At 37.9% G+C, this 19,338-nt stretch overlaps 1 protein-coding gene across 3 annotated transcripts in view; it reads left to right on the top strand.

Annotated features, from left to right (window-relative positions):
• LOC122809220 (hemicentin-1-like) overlaps positions 1-19,338 on the top strand; it is a 607,229-nt gene that overhangs the window by 60,935 nt on the left and 526,956 nt on the right. Inside the window, exons 1-2 of one of the 3 annotated variants that reach the window (XM_044080535.1) lie at positions 5,684-6,071; positions 18,209-18,282. In XM_044080535.1, the coding sequence (XP_043936470.1) occupies positions 18,219-18,282 (64 nt within the window). In that variant the 5' untranslated portion in view covers positions 5,684-6,071; positions 18,209-18,218. Of the gene's footprint in view, positions 1-5,683; positions 6,072-6,112; positions 6,920-18,208; positions 18,283-19,338 lie in introns of those variants that run through there. The other 2 variants (XM_044080534.1, XM_044080533.1) reach the window with 2 other exon arrangements.

The following is a 19,338-nucleotide window of genomic DNA, read 5'->3' as shown; positions in this document are numbered from 1 at the left end:
TAGGGCGGAAAAAGTTGCATTACTCATTACTTCGAGAAATCTTGACAGCTTCCTCAGCTCCCAGATCGATTTGACTGCTCCATAGGCTGGTAGTATTCCTGCCCAGGATATAACACTGTTGCCCAAGTCCATATGAGTCAATTTATTTCTGTCTCTTACTGAATTATGGTCTTTTCAACCAGCTTCGATTCTTCCCAACTGGATTCACAGGTTTCTTAACTGGACCTTCAGATTTTCGAGCTGTTTCCCTTACATTTCGTATCTTACCCAAAGGTAATTCTGCAGTATGTCTTATTGCTGGAACCAGATAACCCAAAAAACAACTGCCGGACCAATTCTCAGGTAACCATTTATATGCTTTTTTTTTCCCACAAATAAAATCATTACTTTGGTACTAATACGTGTTATCCCTGCATGAAACATTTTCCTATCTTTAATAGACAATTGTTTAGTTAAGACTGGATTGTCACGTACTGCATTTAATATAGTTTTCATTGAACTCAGATATGAATCATAGTTAGTATTACAAACAGTACCCCCACTTCTGACTTTAATGTAACATTTATAAGACATTGTTATATTACAATTACTCCAGCCCATCTGGAGGGTATCATTTTTGTAGAAACATACAACTCCTTTTTGTGTGATAGGAAAAAATAAAGCTATTTTGTCCTGTAATTTCACAGTTCCTATATTAAAAGGCAAATTTTCCCAAGTCTTATTTGTCCCCAGAGGGACAGCGGACATTAACAGTCTTTTATATGCTGTTGGTATAGCTGTACAAACCCAGCAATTTGAAAAGTTCATAGTCTCTGCATACACACGTTTCATGGCCAGGTATGTGTTAAAGTTTGGATGCCAGTCTATAAACAGTTCATCACGTCTTCTCACTTTCACTCGTGTGGTTGAGTGCAGGAAAAAACCACAATAAGAGAAAAATTGTCACACTTATAGTCAACAAATGCACAGCCAACAAAATAATTATGCAATAGTTCTGGGGTTTCTCTGCTTTTCTATTTGCTATACTCTTGGCCATTTTGCCCTTGTATCAAATTGAAAGTTCTTTGTTCTTGTTCCGTCTTTCATCTGAAAAAGAGTTAAACTGCAAAACAGATTTATTCATTAACAGTTTCTTTATATAATTAGCTAATGAACTGTCAGCCTCCTGCTCTGCAGGCATGAGAGCTTTCCACTGAGGCACATAATATGCCCTTCCAAATACTACTTCAAAGGGGGTCAAACCCTTTACATTTGGAACTGTTCTCATGGTCAGCAATGCTAGAGGTAGATGGCAAATCCAATTCTTCTGAGTCTCACTCATCAACTTCCTTCCTTCACATTTATTCAACTCTATGAAGTCCATACAAATAGTATGGAACGGATATGGTGGTGTAGGGAAACTCCCTTGCTTGTTTTTAAATGCTCCTTGTGCATGGTGCTTGTTACAAGTATGACAAGCTGCACAAAGTTTTATTGTATAATTTTTTGCACAAAATTTTATTGTATAATTTATGTATCCATATGTTTGGAATATTCTATTTACTAACTGTACCATCCCCCCTGTTGAGACATGGCTCTGCCCATGGCTCAACAAAGCTGCATATCTAAATAAATTAGACGGCAATATTGTTTTTTTCCCTTTGGAAATGTACAGTCCATTCTCAAAAATTGCACCTTGTTTTACCCATTTTTGTTTTTCTGCTTTTGTAGTAAGCATTTGCATTGTTTTTAACATGTCTAAATCTAAAATCTCAAAGGGTTGTAATTCCTCATTTAAAAATAAAGTTTCTGAGTCTGAGGCTGCTTGCTTTGCAGCTGCATTAGTTCGTGCATTACCTTTTGAAATCTTATCCTGTTGTTTTGTATGAGCTACACATTTACAAATAGCTACTTTGGTAGGCAACTGAATAGATTCTAATAGCTCCAAAATAAATTGCGCATGATTAATAGGTTTTCCACTGGATGTAATCATTCCTCTATTTTCTTCATTGTTGTGCAAATACATGTACTGTAGGAAAAGCATACTGACTATCAGTATATATGTTCACTTTCTTGCCTTCTGCTAAAGTACATGCTCCTGTCAAAGCTACCAGTTCTGCTGCTTGAGCATACAAGTTGTGTGGCAAAGTTTGTGCTTCTAAAATTTCAGTGTCTGTAACTACTGCATACCCCACCAGATTCTTCCCTGTAGGACCCCTTCTGCATGAGCCATCCACGTAATATGTCACCTCAGCATCATCCAAGGGCATATCTGTAAGATCTTGTCTAGGTCATATGAGGTTGACTCAGCAGTATGGTCATACATGAAAGATGTCTAGCAGGAGAAAGGTATGCAACTTTTTCTTGTAGCAGAATTATTGCAACTGCATGAGGCATTCTCAATGTGAGAGGGTGGAATAACACCACTGAGGCTGAAGCCTGCACTGCCATTGCTGCTGCAACTACTGCTTGTACACAGTGAAGCAAAGATTGCACCACTGGGTCTAACTGTGATGAATAGTAAGCTATGGGGCATTGCTTATCCCCATGCTGTTGCTTTAATACTGATGTCATGTACCCTTGCTTACAATCTACGGTCTGAAAGAACCGTTTGTGATCATTTGGAAGTCCTAAAACTAATGAAGAAGCTATTAACTGCTTCAACCTGCAGAAAGCCATTTCTGCTTCTGTTCTCCATTGTAAAATAATTTGGTACCCAGCTCCAACAAAAATTAGTTGTACCTAAGAAAGACATGATTTCTTTCTTAGTTGTTGGTTTGGGTGCTTGCAAAATTGCTGTTTTTTTTTTCTCTTTTTCCCTTTATCTAGTATTCTACCTCTATTGGATATCACATATCCCAGGTATCGAACCTGTTTTTTCCAAAGTTGTAACTTACTTTTGTTTACTTTGTGTCCTTGTATTGCTAAAAATTTTAATAATGCTACTGTATCCACCCTGCACTGCTGCTGGGTGCTGCTAGCAAGATGTCATTTACATGAAGTAAAATTTGACTACCTCCCGGTGGGGTAAACCCTGCCAGGTTGCTAGCCATTTTTTTGTGCAAATATTATTGGGCTCTCACAATATCCCTGTGGTAGTCGAGTATATGTATACCTTTTACCCTGAAATGTAAATGCAAACCAATATTGACTATCAGGATGTATAGGTATTGAAAAGAAAGCATTGCTAATATTTACCATGGTAAAATACTTCTGTTGTGGCTTTAAATCATTCAACAAGGTATGTGGGTCTGGCACCGTAGGTGCTCTAGGTATTACTGCATTATTTACAGCTTGTAAATCTTGTACCATCTGCAATTCCCCGTTTGCTTTTTTAACAGGAAATAGGGGAGTATCACATGGTGAATCAGGAGATTCTACCAGTACTCCTTTTTTGAGTAATGCTGCTATTATAGGCTTAATTCCTACTTCTGCATCCTTTCTCAAAAGGTATTGTCTTTTCTGTGGTGTAAAAGCTGACTTTGGGGTTATTATAACTGGTCCTGCTGTTTTAATAAGTCCTACATCTGACTTGCCTGTTGACAAGAGAGTTGTTGGAATTTCACATAAGGCTTTTTTCTTTTAATAAGAATGCTAATCAGCTGTCCTTGCTGGATTGCAAGTGTACTGCTGGGTGTGTCTGTGTCAACCAATTCAGTTTTTTTTTTTTTTTTTTTTTTTCCCTTCAAGTTCTGGCAGCTCTAAATCAGTCTGTTTCTCCCATTTTTGTTACTTTTTTCTAAGTCTGCCCATTTAACACTTTTGTTTTTTTGTCAAGCTGACATGTGGCAGTCTATTGGACTTATACAATTTCATGAATTCCTGAGGTAATGAACAGCTTACTACACTGTTTCCCTCAGTATCCCAATATAAAGTTCGTAATATTAATCTGTTAGCAGGATTTTTGAACAATTCTTGCTCATATTCCTTATCAGGTCCGGGTGTGCTACAGTAGCATAGAGTACAATGTTACAAATGCTGCTGATCAGTGTCAAGGGAGGGTACCTTACTGATGGCAACGTTCATCAGTTCTTTGGTTACTGCCCCTGGACCAGTCATAACTAGGTCCTGGCTGTACCAATAATAGGCTTCACCCTTTGATCACACCACAAAAGCATCCATTTGTCTTTGTGCCTCCATACCCTGCATGGTAGGAACTACTGCTATGTCAAATATCTGCACAAGGTCTCTTCCCAGTAAGTTCACTGGACATTTTGCAGAAACTACAATTTTACTTTTCTGAGTCATACCTGAAACAGGGTCAGTTATTGCTATATTATGGGAGAGTGGTTCCCTGTATAGCTGTCCATTTGCTGCTTTTACTAATATATAATCAGGTGATTCAGAATGTTTTGGTAACTTGGAGGGGTGTATCAAAGTCCGTGACGCTCCTGAGTCACACAGGAATTTGACTTCCCTTCCCTCCACCAGAAGTGTCACTTCTGGTTTTGTATCTGCTAGGTAGAGCTCCAGGCTCAACAATGCTAAATCTAAAATTTCATTTCCATTTTTATCCTCTACATCTGTTTGTACTTCCTTTATTCCCTCTACTACATTTACATTTTCTTTTTGTTTATTAACCTTTCCTGATGATTTTTGGTTATTATCACTATCATATAGTCAGTCCTCATCTCCTTTATCTTCCGTCATTGCTTTCTTATTTTGTTTACAGTCCCTAGCTAGATGCCCTTTTTACCTGACTGTAATACAAATACTTCAGCTCCGTCTTCAGCAGTGAAGACTTGTGCCCTTTTTTTTTTTTTTTTTCTCTTTCTTTCAGCATGTCCAGCATACTCAAGTAAGGCTTGCAGCCTGCTTGCTCAGTGATCTATCATATGCTTTGTAATAAAGCTACTGATAGGGGCAATGCAACCTTTTAAAAATGCATTTTTTTAATTGTTGTTTAAAGCATTCTAATAATCTAGCATAATATCCATCTATTGTCTCATTTTCCTGTTGTATGCATTAATTAATGCAAGTCCAGTCTGCTCTAAGTTTCCATTTCTAAGAGATTCTGTCTGTCAGACCTTTCATACAATTTGCTTCCTCAATCCACCTGTGTGCTTGAGGTATGCCTAGTCGGTGCTGCTTTTTTTTTTTTTGCCTGACGTCCTGCATCAGATTTAAGCTTGTTTAAGGAGTTTAACTAGTGAAAGTTTATCTAGTTTACTATCAAATTCATAGTTGTTAACACATTTTGTATAATATCTCACATTATCTGCTCGCTGCAATTGCATATACTTCACATTATCCGTTAGGGGCGGATCTCATGATCTCTCAGTGCACTGATTTCCCATGTCTTAAAAAAGACTGTTACGTAACCCTTCTCTTGTACCACGTGGTATCTTATTTCCCCATATCCACAGTAGTGTCTAGAATGACTGTTTACTTTGCTTTGTTATTCCCTGATCTATGACTCAAGATACAATACTTCGACTCTCTCTCTCCCTGCTATCACAAACCTTAGCAATAGCACAGTGTAACCTGGTCCCTGATCTAAAACAAAGACAAAGAGGGAAATTCTTCTTACCTGAGCCTCCCGCTTACCGCTGATCTTCTTGGGGCCCAGTCTTCCGCTTTTCAGCCACAGATCAGAAAGTGGACAGCCTCTTTACACACAACAATTCAGTCGGAGGTCTTTTCACTTTAAGAAGAACCATTTTGTTTTGGCAGCTTCTCCTGCGCAGATTTATTACCACCCATGCAAGGGCGCCCACAGGCAGGTGCAAGGGGGTGCACTTGCACCCCCCTGGATTTTCTTAATCTAGCTGTGTGACGATGTGATGAAATCGAAAAATGTACTGACAAAACCTTACATTTTTCGATTTCAACTTACTTTTTTCTTTTTTTCCTTTAAACCTGCATCGTTCGCTGAAGCCTGAGATGCTATTGGAGGTTACAGTCACATGCTGACGACTCCGAGTGCATCAATTCCTCCTCAAACTGCATCTCCCTTTACGACCATTGACAGCTGGATAGAGTTACCCATATTAAGACAGTGCAGCAGGTCAGAGACAGTCCAAGAACTCTTTACTTTAGCTCATTGAAGTCAGATCATTGGATTCGACTGTGTGTCCTGTGCAGCACTTAAGGTATGTTACTGATCAATGCACATCAAGAAAAAAGCTCCTGGTATTTTTTTTTTTTTTACACTAAATCAAAGCTTGGTGCCAAAATGTGAAAGTGGCGCGCGCACTTGGAACAACTCATCCTGATGAGAAAATATTATATTTATGCAGGCATTTGTATCTGGGTCAGGGTGATTTATTTGTATTTACCAAAAACTGTTATAATTGCAAAAGTTCAGTCTGAGTTACAAAAAAATTAATGAAAAGAAAATTTTAGTTGTGCTTCTTTGCTTCGTTTTTAGATCAAGTTTTTAATTGCGAATTTGCGCTGCACTTTAGTGAAACTGTATTTTGACTACGCACTCTTGCAATCCTTAGTAACTAAGTGTGTGTGACTGGGACATGGTTAATGTTCTGTCATGGGCTTCTCTAGTGCTATTATATGCTCAGTTTCCTCTGTTGTAAGCTGGAAAAAATAAGTAATCGGAAAATTAATGCCGGAAAATCTTTACTCAAGGGCTATAGTATAGCCTCCTACTACTAGCGAGTCAGTACAAGAATTCAGGACAAGAACATTTCTCAGTGACAAGTTAAATCCTTAAAACAGGATGTAGCTTCGTCACAAGCCAGTTATTTTTGACTCAATTAGACTTCTGTTGCAGATGACTTCCCGCCGCCTTGGAACAGGAGTGTCAAGAGTAGACTGTAACAGCAGTACAGCTGGTTGTGTCTGTTGTCTGTCACTGTTTGGGAGGAAATAAATCAAACGATGCATAAGGTAACAGTGAGGAAGAGACCACAGACACTGCTAGTAGAATAAGGAAACAGTAAATTGTATCCCTGTTCCATCTGAAAGGGACATGGGCTCAAAGGTTGGTAAACAAAACCTAGTTGTTAACAGTTCAGGCCTGACTGCAGCTGTGCTGTGTGTTAAAGAGTCTCTTTATACAAGTTTGGAGATCTCTTCTTCCTGAACTATTTGTTGTCATTGTTCTAAATGCAAACTACATCAGTCTTGTTAGAAGTCTATTTTGGCATGGCATGTGACATTGAGTAAGTGTTGTTCATATTGATTTTATCTAGTGATGGAGGGGAACACTGGGGGAAAAACCCGAGAGAGTGATAGCTTGTTGGCATATTATCATCTTCTGCTGTTTTGCCCTTAGATGTAATTTTGTAATGTAATCTTGGTTTCTTGGTTTTGCTGTGTTTGGGACTTGCATTTGTGTGTAATTTTGTTTCCTCAGCTTTAGTCATAACTTAAGTGTATATGTTTTATTCAGTATGACATCATAGCAGCTTTTGATTATCTGTTTATGTAGCCTTCGCTGCACTTAGCATATTTCCTGATGCCTGCTAGAGTTTTCTCAGGAGTCTATGGTTTCTTGCAACATCACAAATAATTGGACATTTGAAATGACATTTTTAAAAGAAAACTTCATCCAAAAACTAAAAGTGTGTGTGTGTGTGTGTGTGTGTGTGTGTGTGTGTGTGTGTGTGTGTGTGTTTGTAAGAAATAGGTAGTGAAAGGTATGGGTGTGTGTGTGTAAGAAATAGGTAGGGAAAGGTGTGTGTGTGTGTGTGTGTGTGTGTGTGTGTGTGTGTGTGTGTGTGTGTGTGTGTGTGTGTGTGTGTGTGTAAGAGGGAGGTAGCTAGGTCTGTGTGTGTATAAGTAAGTAAGGAGGGGTCATACCTCACAATTATCCAGATTTTTGCCTCATATTTTCGGTTTGTTTCTCATAAAATTGTGTTTTTTCTTGCAAATCACTGAGGATTGAAGTCAGAAAATGTTGGCAGACATTTGAGTTTTAGGCTTCATATCCTCAGAAAATGCATACTAATACAAAACGTGTTCTATCCACTTTCTAAGGAGGTATGGGAATGTATGTGTGTGTCATATCTCAGAACTGTAAAGATTTTCACAGAATGTCTAGATTTTTGCTTTATATTTTTGGTCTGTTCCTCATAAAAAATATTTTTTTTCTTGATAAATCACTGGGATGAGCTAAGGATTAAAGTTACTAAATAATGACAAGTATTTGAGCTTCAGACTTCATCCTTTAGAAAATGCATTCTAACACAAATCCTGTTATTATAGCAACTTTCTAAATGGGTCCCTAGTTTTGGGCCCTGGTCCCCAACACTATAACAGGCTTTGTCCAGATTTCTTGTGCTAAGAGATTGAGAGGTATGGTGTGTGTGTGTGTGTGTGTGTGTGTGTGTGTGTGTGTGTGTGTGTGTGTGTGTGTATAAAAGTGAGGTAGCATACCCCTCGGCTGTCCAGGTTTTGCAGAATGTCCAGATTTTTGCTCCATATTCCTCCTAAATGGATTGAAGTTGCTAAATAATAACAGATGTTTGAGTTTTAGACCTCATATCCTTTAGAAAAATGCATACTAACAAATTCTGTTATTTTTAGCAACTTTCTAAGTTCATGAGGGCAATATTTATAATCTGTCCCTGTTTATTTTAGGCTTTATCCAGATTTCTTGCACTAAGCCGATGAGGGTTGTGTGTGAGTATGAAATGCCCTAGTTAGAGTTAGCAGGTGGAATTTATTTTCAAGTGTATTTTTGGACTTGTGAGCTTCAAGGAAAAAATTACTGCTGCTCATGCTAAGCCTGCTTAAAATGTGCAACTGTTTTAATAAGCAAATGGTATCACTGTTGTGGTATAAAATTTGAAAGCAGTGTTAGTAGCACAGTAGGTAGCATGCTTGCATCTTGCTGTAGAGGGCTATAGGTTCTACTCCCACAGCATATAGATTTGTATTTTAAGGGGATGGTGTGCTGCAGTCCTGAGAATGTCCTCCTTTGGAGGAAATGCCTAGTAACTATGAACCAGTTTTTCAACTTGCCACCCATTCCCTATTGCAGTATACCAACTTACCATTTTTTTAATGTAGCATAGGCAATTTATTTTTTAAGATCAGTAGGCACTGAAATATAAAGTTTTCTAGCAACAACCGTTGCATTAGTTTCAGATCTCTTTAATGTGGAATTTATTCAGATGACTTACTTCTGCAGAGATTCTGCATATTGATTGATATTGGTGGACAGAAGTTTGAGTGGCCCTTTATGGTTGAAATGTTCTGAATTGGGCAGGTTGTCATTATTGGTTCATATGATTTGTTTCATTGCTTAAAGGAAAAATGTTCAGAACTATAAATTTAAAACACACTCTAGCAAGTGGTGCTGTATTATACAAGGGATATAATTCAATTATTATATAGTATAATTAATACAGTCAGGAAGGTGAATCAAATAACTTTTGATTGGTTCTAAAAATGTGTGCAAGGAGCCTATGATTTGAAAACAGCCCAAAGGTAAACTTACCCTGCCACTGGCCAGATGCATTTTCTTTGTATCTGGGTTTCAGTTTCAAAGGTAGAAGTTGTAATGCTAAGTCTCTTTTCATTGTAAGACTATTGCTTTGTTTAGGTTTAGTAAATGTCTATCAGTGTTTGTGCTATAAAATTTGAAATAAAAGTTGTAAATGAAATCCAAATATCTGTAATTATTGTAGAAGTAAAGCATAAAACAGTATGCACACAGAGATTTAAACAGTGTCTATGACAAATAGGGAGAAATAGTAATGGGACACTGGAATGGCTGTGTGGGCGGGGGTGGGGCTGTGTGGGCGGGGCAGCAGAGGGGGTGTGGCTGCACGGGCGGGGCTTGGGTTTGCACCCCCCTGCAAAAAATCCTGCGGGCTCCCTTGCACCCATGCACTCTGACCTGCAGCTTACCAAGGGAATTCCGCTTCAGAAGGACCAAAATGGTAAATAAATTGTTAATTCAGACTGTAAAAATCATTAGGCATTTCAAAATAACAGTCAGTAAGACAGTAGGCTCAAGTTCAAATAACATTTCTTTACTAATGTACATTAGGAGGCAAAAAACCATACATAACATGTATAGAGTTTTGACTAATTACATTCAGGAAATACCCTCAATTATATACCATTTGCAATCAGCTTTTGCCCACCTTACTGACGTGGTCAGTCACAGGGCATTTACATCACTATAGTCCATAATATTCTACTCTTAAGTAAACGCTGATGTAATGCTTTTTAAAAGTTTCCCATGAGAATATTACAGCCTTGCAAGGCACCTGGTCAGTTTGCAGATCTTCCTGCCATCCAAGGTTTTTCAGGCCAGCTCGGATACAATAGTTCTTAATATGTTCCTTTGTCTCTCTGGTAAGCAGCTGTATGCTGTCTCTGATAAACTCACAAGGCCATCCTCCTCGGTGGAAGGAAGAAAGATACACATGCATACATATTCATTTCTCTCTAACTCTGCAGATAATAATGCTGAAAGACATAAGCCTGCTGAGCTGGCTACTGTCAGGGTCAGAGTTTTAATTACACTACAGCTAAGCTTCAAGCAATTTCATGCAAAGATCATTTCCACTGCCATTCTAGTAAAATAGAATTAAATGCATTACTTATTATACTGTTTCTAAGCTATCATTACATATACATGTTTAAGTACATAAACTAACATTACATATATATGTTTAAGTACATATTTTTCTAACAGGTTCATAGGTAAGTATTAGGTTAGCTGCTTTTATGGACCTTTTTAAGCCTAGCCATTTTTTCCTTCAAAGGTGAGACTCAAACCCTGTACCTTGTAGACTATGATGAATTTTGTCTCTGAAAACTAATGCAATCATTTTTGTGTGGCCAAATGTTCTGTGTTTGCAATAATTGTTTGCTTTGATGAAGTAATTTTCAATGTTCTTGATTTTTGAATGTGTACACTTCATTATGGTCTTTTAATTGAGTTGTTTTCAATGAAACTGCAATAAACTTTATTTTTAAACTGTAATAACTGTAATACCAATATATATTAGCAAAGCACGGAATGGTGTATGAATGGTTTGGGATTGCTAAAGTGAAAGAAATGGATTCATAACAACATGCCAAAGGTCAATATTTCCAGATACACCTTGCCAAGGCTGAATTTATAAAGTAGAATAAAAAATAATTATATTTTTAGTAGGTTTCAACTCTATCCTCCCACTCAGCGGGGTGGGCTTTACACCTACATCCTACTACATGATGTAATCTACTTTCAAAGTTATACTTATTTAGTCGAAAGGGGTTCAATCTTGACAGGTTGCATCTCCAAGAGATGAGCCATATGATGAAATAAATTATTTCAGCAAAAAAAAAAAAAAAAAACAGTTGCATAATCCATGCAGGTAACATGCAGAAAAATGAAAAGGATGCAAAAATATGACTTCCTTTTGAGTAAAATATTTTGTCTGTTCTTTTAATCCATTTTCAAATTAAAAATATTCATACAATTTTGATAGGTGCTTTGGACTATTTAGACATAAAATACACATGGGAAATCGCATGCGAAGGATGGCACATCAAGAGTCCAGTACAGTGACTCAATGGTTAAGACGCCGATTGTTCTAAGCTGTTTATAGATAATGAATCTATCCTTAATATTGTGGCTCAGATCATTCATGAAAATGACCAAAGAAAGGCCAAATAACTTAAAAGGCAAACAAATAAATCGGAACTAAGTACTAGAACACGATAGCAAGAATCTGGTGTGAAAACAGTACATAAAAGGTGAGGTAACATCCTGATTAACTACACTTCTTCTCTTGGCTGACATAACTGTATCATCCTACACATCTGATGCATAATAAAAATATGTGCACAATAAACCATGAAACAATAAAATCTGTCTTGAGGAGAAGAACTCTGTAATGAACGCAATGCCATCCACATGCAGATTGCCGTGGATGGTTGGATTTTCTACAAAAAGTCCATTAGTAAACATAAAAAAACTAAGGAAATAACTAGCAATCTTTGAAAGACACCATCTTATTGGTACACAGTGGTGGCTACAACTCTAATGGTCAAAGCAGGTATTCTTTCACTTAATTATAGAATGATATCCTGACAAGATTTGAGAATCACTAATGATTTTGTCTCAAAATAAGTTTATGGCACACATATTCAAAAACATAGCCAATAATGGTGACAGACGGTGACTGTGATAATGCCTTTTCTTAAAAATCGTACAGCTGTAACCCTACTGAATCCATTGCTGAAGTGATCATTACTTTGAGCGAGTTGTCCATTAATGCAACAATTTAGAAAGTATGGGAAGGACAGATGTAGGTCCTTTCCTTTTAAGTTTTCTGAGATATCCAAAGCTCAGAACCACGTCTACAGTGAGACTTTCTATAAGAAATTGAAAAAAGTTTATTTGAGGAGACGATCACCAGTATGTTAGACTTTCCTGGAAATGTCAGCAATGTATTTTTATCCATGTGAGTAGGCTGTTCTTTTTGTTTCTTCTAGATGATGCATACTTTGACAAAAAAGCAAGTAGTCCAATTAAAGTAAGCTGTGGTATATTGGAAGCTAGCTGGGTTTATGTATGCAAAGGGTTACAGAGAAGGGACTGGAAGGCATATCTATATTAAATTCAAACCAAGTTTTTCTCAAAGTATGTATGGAGGGAAGGAAATGATAACTGATCAGTACATTGTGGTCTGCTTCTTACTGTTGTTTTCAGTTTAATTAAGAGATACAATGCAAAGGTATTGATAAGGTTATTGCCCATGTGGTGCCTCCATCAGTTTTGGATTTTGTTTTTATTTCTTATACACAGTGCTGAATAAGAACACCCATTTTTCCTACTCACAATCAATACCTCTCTCTCTCATCATTTACCAGTTAATTGGAAGTAGGTTACTGATTAGGGTTTATATCCCTGCCTTTATCATAAACAATGTAGAGACATGCTTGTTCTGCAAGGAAATGAGGGCAGTATAGAAGGCAAGCATTTGTGATTTGAAAACCCATTGGCTTTTGTTCGTAAATTGTAAGACAGGATGTATGAACATTTTGGACTTGCGTATATTAAGTCTGGGATCCCTGTGTCTTGGAGTTTTCCCGTTTCTCTAAGGTATGGCGATCTGGAAGTTAGTGAAAATAAGTAGTGGTGGTATATGGGATACAGCTACCTACACTCGGGATGTGTGAGGGGCTTGTCTTCTGCAAAAAAAAAAAAAAAAAACTTTAAAGAACAACAATTGTCCGTATTCTCTGTTGTCCTATATTTTTGTAGGTTTTTTTGCATAATTCTAAAATTTACAGTTATAAGTCCCATTATTACAATCCAGAGATCAGTAAATAGGAATTATCTGTTTTTTATTCAAATCAGATATCTATAAGAGTAGATTCTAGTTGCCTTTCTCATATTATTGAAGTACAATATATTCAGTATATTAAGACATGACCTCCTCTTACTTTTGTTGGCCTGGCAGATTAATTAATTCTACAACATATACAGAGAAGTAGAATCCATAAGGAATTAATGTGAATAATAGATGAGGTTGGGAAAGGAACAATATGCACTTTGTCCCATATGTTAGAAAGAATCCTACATTTATTATAATGTAGTGGTATACAATCCTGTATGGAATACCCAAATTAACAAAAACTGAGTTTATTTTGAAAAGACTGACACTTTTTGCCAAGGAACTTAATTACTTAGGACTGCCAGTCTAAATGATGATGGATTTGGTATTTGTTTAGGTACGAATGAACATATTACTCTAGAAATACATTAGCCCCACCACTACCACCTCATTCCTGAATAATCCAAGAGGATGAAAAGCCTATTAAACCATTCACTTGAAAACAGTAAAGACCCTACAGTAAGGGCAATAGATTTAACTCAGTAGTTCAGTAAACATCTGGACATGATGGCTATTCTTTTTAAAAAGATTTGAACTCATTTTTCTCTTTAAGAACATTGACAAAATCATCAAAATCTTCTATATTTTCTCCATGTAGGTTACCTGTGAATATATATATATATGTGTGGGAGCGCTACAGAATCCTGAAAGCCCAAAATCCTGAAGACCAAAATCCTGAGACCAAAATCCTGAAAGTTCAAAATACTGAAAACTCAAAATCCTGAAAACACACAGGATACCAACACTCACTATATTCCAGCACAAGTACATACAGAAACAAATAAAACACAAACTATATTACTGTTCTCCAAGTATAAGCAGGGGGGAAAGCCTCCCTGCACCCCCAATTTGGGGGCTGTGCCCCTCACACCCCCTGCTACTTAAATATATCAACTTCAAGATTGCACTTATTGTAATGAAGTGCAATCTCAGAGTTGATATATCTAAATAGTGGATGTGAGGGCGCAACCGCCCACATGGGGTGCCCCCTGCATATAGTTGAAGTGTAATATGTTTCTGTATGTACTTGTGCTAGAATATAGTGAGTGTTGGTATCCTTTGTGTTTTCAAGATTTTGAGTTTTCAGTGTTTTGAACTTTCAGGATTTTGGTCTTCAGGACTTTGGGCTTTCAAGATTCTGTAGCGCTCCCATATATATATATATATACATATATATATATGTAGATAGATATATATATGTGTGTGTGTGTGTGTGTGTGTGTGTGTGTATATTTATATAATAAATATATATATATATATATATATATATATATATATATATATATATATATATATATATATATTTAGTTGTGTGTGTATGTGTGTGTGTGTATCTGTGTGTGTGTCGATACAGCATTACCCTCTCCTGGCAAATGATGTCTTCAGTCTTCATGCATGGCTGCCTTTGTATTTGTACATTGCTGCTGGCACAGTATTTATCATTATGCTAATTTTACAGCTGCATCTATATCCACATCTGTCTTTTGCTGTCTTCCAGTAATTTAGAATTTACCTGTGCAGTACATGGTACTACAAAAAATTATGACATTATCTAAAAATGATGTGGTATCCAAAACAACATGCCCATCCCTAGCTTATCGGCATTTATTATATTATACACTTGACACATTTCACTTATCTAATCAGTACAAATGCACACACACACACACACACACACACACACACACACACACACACACACACACACGTGTGTGTGTGTGTGTGTGTGTGTGTGTGTGGGTGGGTGTATGGGAATGATAGAAATCCAATATATAATATAATGAAAGTATCAGAATGTATTTTACCATCGATGGACATTGAAATGTTACATTTGTCACATTATTTCTTTTTCTCCTAAATTGCAGAAATGTGTGTTTAAAATAAATAATTGCCATGGATTCAAAGGACAATCATAAGGTCTTTTTCAGCTATGTTAGGAACCTGGGTGGAAACTCCCAGATATGCTCAGAATTAGTCCAAAATGATACAAAAATCACTGAACCCACAGACATTGCCAACATACTGGCAGACAGGTTCAGTGCAAACTTCACCCCCCTCTCCCCCTAAAGGAGAGATAACTACCCCAGCGGAGTGTAGCCTCCCAGATATCTCAAATGCGCAGGTGAAAGCTGCTCTCTCTAAAGCTAAAAACACAGCATCAATGGGACCAGATGGTGTCCCCGGCTGTGTGCTACACGAGCTAAATGAGGAATTAAACCCGCACATAAGGCAGCTGTTTAATCTCAGCCTTACCACAGGATACGTGCCCAAGGAGTGGCGTATGGCAACTGTGGTCCCACTCCACAAAGGCGGTGCCTCTACGGACCCTGGTAATTACCGCCCCATAAGCTTAACAAGTCTAGTCTGCAAAACTATGGAGAGGATCATAATGGAGCTCATAAACAAAGATATAGGGGACTTGCAGACATTGGACCCGACCCAGTTTGGCTTCATCAAGTGCAGATCATGCCTTTTGAACTTGGTCAACATCTTCAAAACAGTCACCAAGGCCATTGATGAGGGAAAGGCAGTCCATACAGCCTACCTTGACCTTGCAAAGGCTTTCGACACAATACCCCACTCGGGTATTGTAGAAAAACTTACCAGCTTAAATGTAAACCCATATGTCACAAGATGGGTTAAAAACTGGCTTAAGGACAGAACCCACAGGGTTAGAGTTGCTGGCGCTATGTCAGACTCCAAGCCGGTCACAAGTGGTGTCCCACAGGGCTTAGTCCTTGGCTCCCTATTGTTCGGCATCTACTTCTCAGAAGTACAGGCTAACATGGGAGGACTTTGGCTGACAAAGTTTGCAGACGACTGCAAACTGGGCACCACAGTGGAAAGTGCATCGGACACGGATATCCTTCAGAAGGGACTCACGGAAACAGATAGCTGGTGCCAGAGCCATGGCCTGAAGTTAAACGCCAAAAAATGTATAGTCATACCCTTCGGAAAAAACAAGGTAACCCCAAGCTACCATATAGGTGGCAATCCACTAAGCACAGAAGAGGTTATCAGGGACCTGGGGACCCAGGTTGACAGTGGCCTTTCTTTTGACACTCACATTGCTAAAGTGGTTAGAAAGACCTTCTACATTGCCCACCTGATAGGTTCATAGGTTCATAGATTAGTACTAAGCTAACTGCCCTTGCGAGCCATTGTAAGCCTAGCCAATCATCCCTTGTGAGACTCAAACCCTGCACCTTGTGTTTGTAAAGCAAACACCTTAACCATTAGGCCACCCTCCCTACCCCTCATGAAGGGATTCACATCCAGATCTAGTGAGGTCATTGTTCCCCTGTACTCTTCACTTATCAGACCAATGATCGAGTACAATGCCCCATTCGGGATGTATCTCACCCGACATCTGCAGCAATTGGAGAGACCCCAAAAGTTCCTCACCAAAAGGATAAAGGGACTCCAAAATCTGTCATATGCTGCCAGACTGAAGAAACTCCAGCTCTATTCAGTCGCATACCGTCTGCTCAGAGGTGACATGTGCCTGACATACAAGACCATGTCCAACCCGGAATTAATGGACATGCTCCACCTCAAAAAATCCAAATCCACCAAAACCACTAGAGCAAGTGACTTAAACCTTAGCACGGATATAAATAGGACGTGCTGGAGGAATAGATTTATCACTCAGAGACTCCCTATGCTGTGGAATAAAATCCCGGTCCATGTGAGGCAGAGCACCTCGCTGGCTCTGTTCAAGAGAAATCCTGACCGGTGGAAGGGAGATCGTAGGTTTACCCCGGGAATCATCTCTGTGTCACTGCTGGACAGAGGCACAACAAACTAATGGGCACAGTATTTTTTCATATAAGGGGTGGCGTAAGCCACAAAACTTTGGGCTAGGCTTATAAATGCCTTAGGGCAGATAGCCTAGTATAAACCTATGAACCTATAAGAATCATTCTTGAAGATTTTGGATCATGTCATTCATTTTTTTTGTATGATAAAAATGATGAAATAATTGATTTCTTTGCCATATAGAAATCGCTACTCTTAAAGATAACACCTGGTCTACAGCATGTTGCCTTAATTTGCAATTTAGTTTTTGTTTTTCCAATGCTGTTACATATCATATATATTTTTATGTAGACAATTACTGTGTCATGTGTATAGTACATGTCCTCCTAAGTAATTTTATGATTCTCTCACCTGCTGTTAATAACTAGTAAAATGGATGGTTCCAGACCGATCTTGTCTTTATACCATAAATTAGTTTTCTGTCTTCCAGTCTATGCAATAAGAAAAATTGTCCAAACAATTTTAGTAAAGAAATATGCCTTCTGAAGAATGTTATCCTTTGTGAGGTCAGACTTCATATTTCCCATCAAGAAGACATGGTCACTGTATGTTTGCTTCTCCATACCCCTGTCACCCCAATGATCTTGGTTACAATGTTTTGCATTCGTTTGGTCCATTGCACATTTTCTTGAATAATATTTCTGCACCAGAGTTTCTAATGTGGTTTATGAAGTGCAGAGAAATGTGTCCTAAATGTGTTATAAACAACAATATAATATTATATGCATCTGATATGTTCATGCTAGTTTCAAAAACAATAATGAATCAGAGAGTCATAGATGTGTATATGTATTTTTTTCTCATTGCGCTTGAGTGATTAAAATGATAAAATGTTTTGGAAGCTAGACTATAAGGCTTAATCTCCATAAAAGTCTGTGCCTGTCAATGATAAATCATATGCATAATGAGGTATATATGACCTGCGTGTTTGTTACTTGTATTTATTAATTTAAAAGGTGTGGGTTGTTGCTGTTGTTTAAGATACATATTTTTGGCATGTGCAAACGATGTATGAATGCTAACTTTAGCATATACAATGCTAATTTGCTGCCATTAATTATAAAACATATTATATATATATTCATCACATTTGTTGCTTTCAGAGTTCTGAAGATGCAGCCTGGAACAATAATGCTGATTCTGTGCCTCCTTTTTATCTGCATGTCTGTGCTGACTGGTAAGTTTATTTCCTGCCCATGGCTGTCCTAATATTATACTGATACCTGTACTGGAGATGCAAGCAAACATTTGATGGTTCAAAAGGTTTAATAAGTAGTTCAAACTCCAAACAAGGAAGAAGCAGCAGCAAGAAAAAACATCTTCATTAATACTAAAATCAGGACAAAAATAATTGGACTTCAGCTGGAAAATCTACATTATAGGTTCATTGATTCTAAGATTGTTACTAAGCTAACGACCTCTAGAGCCCTTATAAGCCTAGCCTACTAACACCACCAACCATTTGGGACCCAAGTATCCTATGGGGTACATGTTAGCAGGCAGGTAGCAAAGGATTTGTAAGGGATGCTGTTAGGATAATATATTTTTTTTTATTAATGACCTCTGTCCATAGGGACATGGGGGCCAGACTAGTGGTATATTTATTAATCCCCATCCAATTGTCAAGTTTTTGTTTGAATAAGGTCAGGATGAACTCTCTTTTATATGCATGGGGAGCCTATTCCATCATGTGGGCATCCTTTGAGACACATATCTGTCTTGCAAGCATGTTCCGTTTATGTCACAAGTGAAGTTCATATCCCTAGATCTAGTGTTTCTGGTGCTGTTTTTTTTGCACATGTGCAATGGATCCATCAAGGCTGGGTGTTGGAAGCCCTGTAAGCCAGGCAAATGTCCTCTCTCAGGAGACTGAATTCAGAGACATAGCCTTTAGACAATCAGTATAGGACAGGGTATTCATGTCCTGAATTTTCTTGGTGAGAAATCTTTGTGGGTGTTCCAACTGTTGCAAGTGTCTGGATAGATACATGCCAAAGGGGGCATTGTATTCAATGACAGGTCTGATAATGGCTGAGTAGAGTGGTATTATAACTTCTTTGGACCCAGATATCTTTTATCTATAATTTAAAAACTGAAGAAATCCAAAAGGTTTGAGTCAAGTCTGGTATCCCACCTGTAACCTTGAGGGTGACAGGACTAAAAGGAAACAGAGTACAAAGGGTTAGTCCAGATAAAATAACATTTGCTAGCAGATGTGGGACACTCACTCTCT

Source organism: Protopterus annectens, chromosome 8.part0, assembly GCF_019279795.1.
Source record: "Protopterus annectens isolate FY-2018-M chromosome 8.part0, PAN1.0, whole genome shotgun sequence".
Lineage (NCBI taxonomy): Eukaryota > Metazoa > Chordata > Ceratodontiformes > Protopteridae > Protopterus > Protopterus annectens.
Note: the sequence above shows the minus strand (reverse complement) of the source record. Positions and strands in the feature narration are given on the sequence as shown.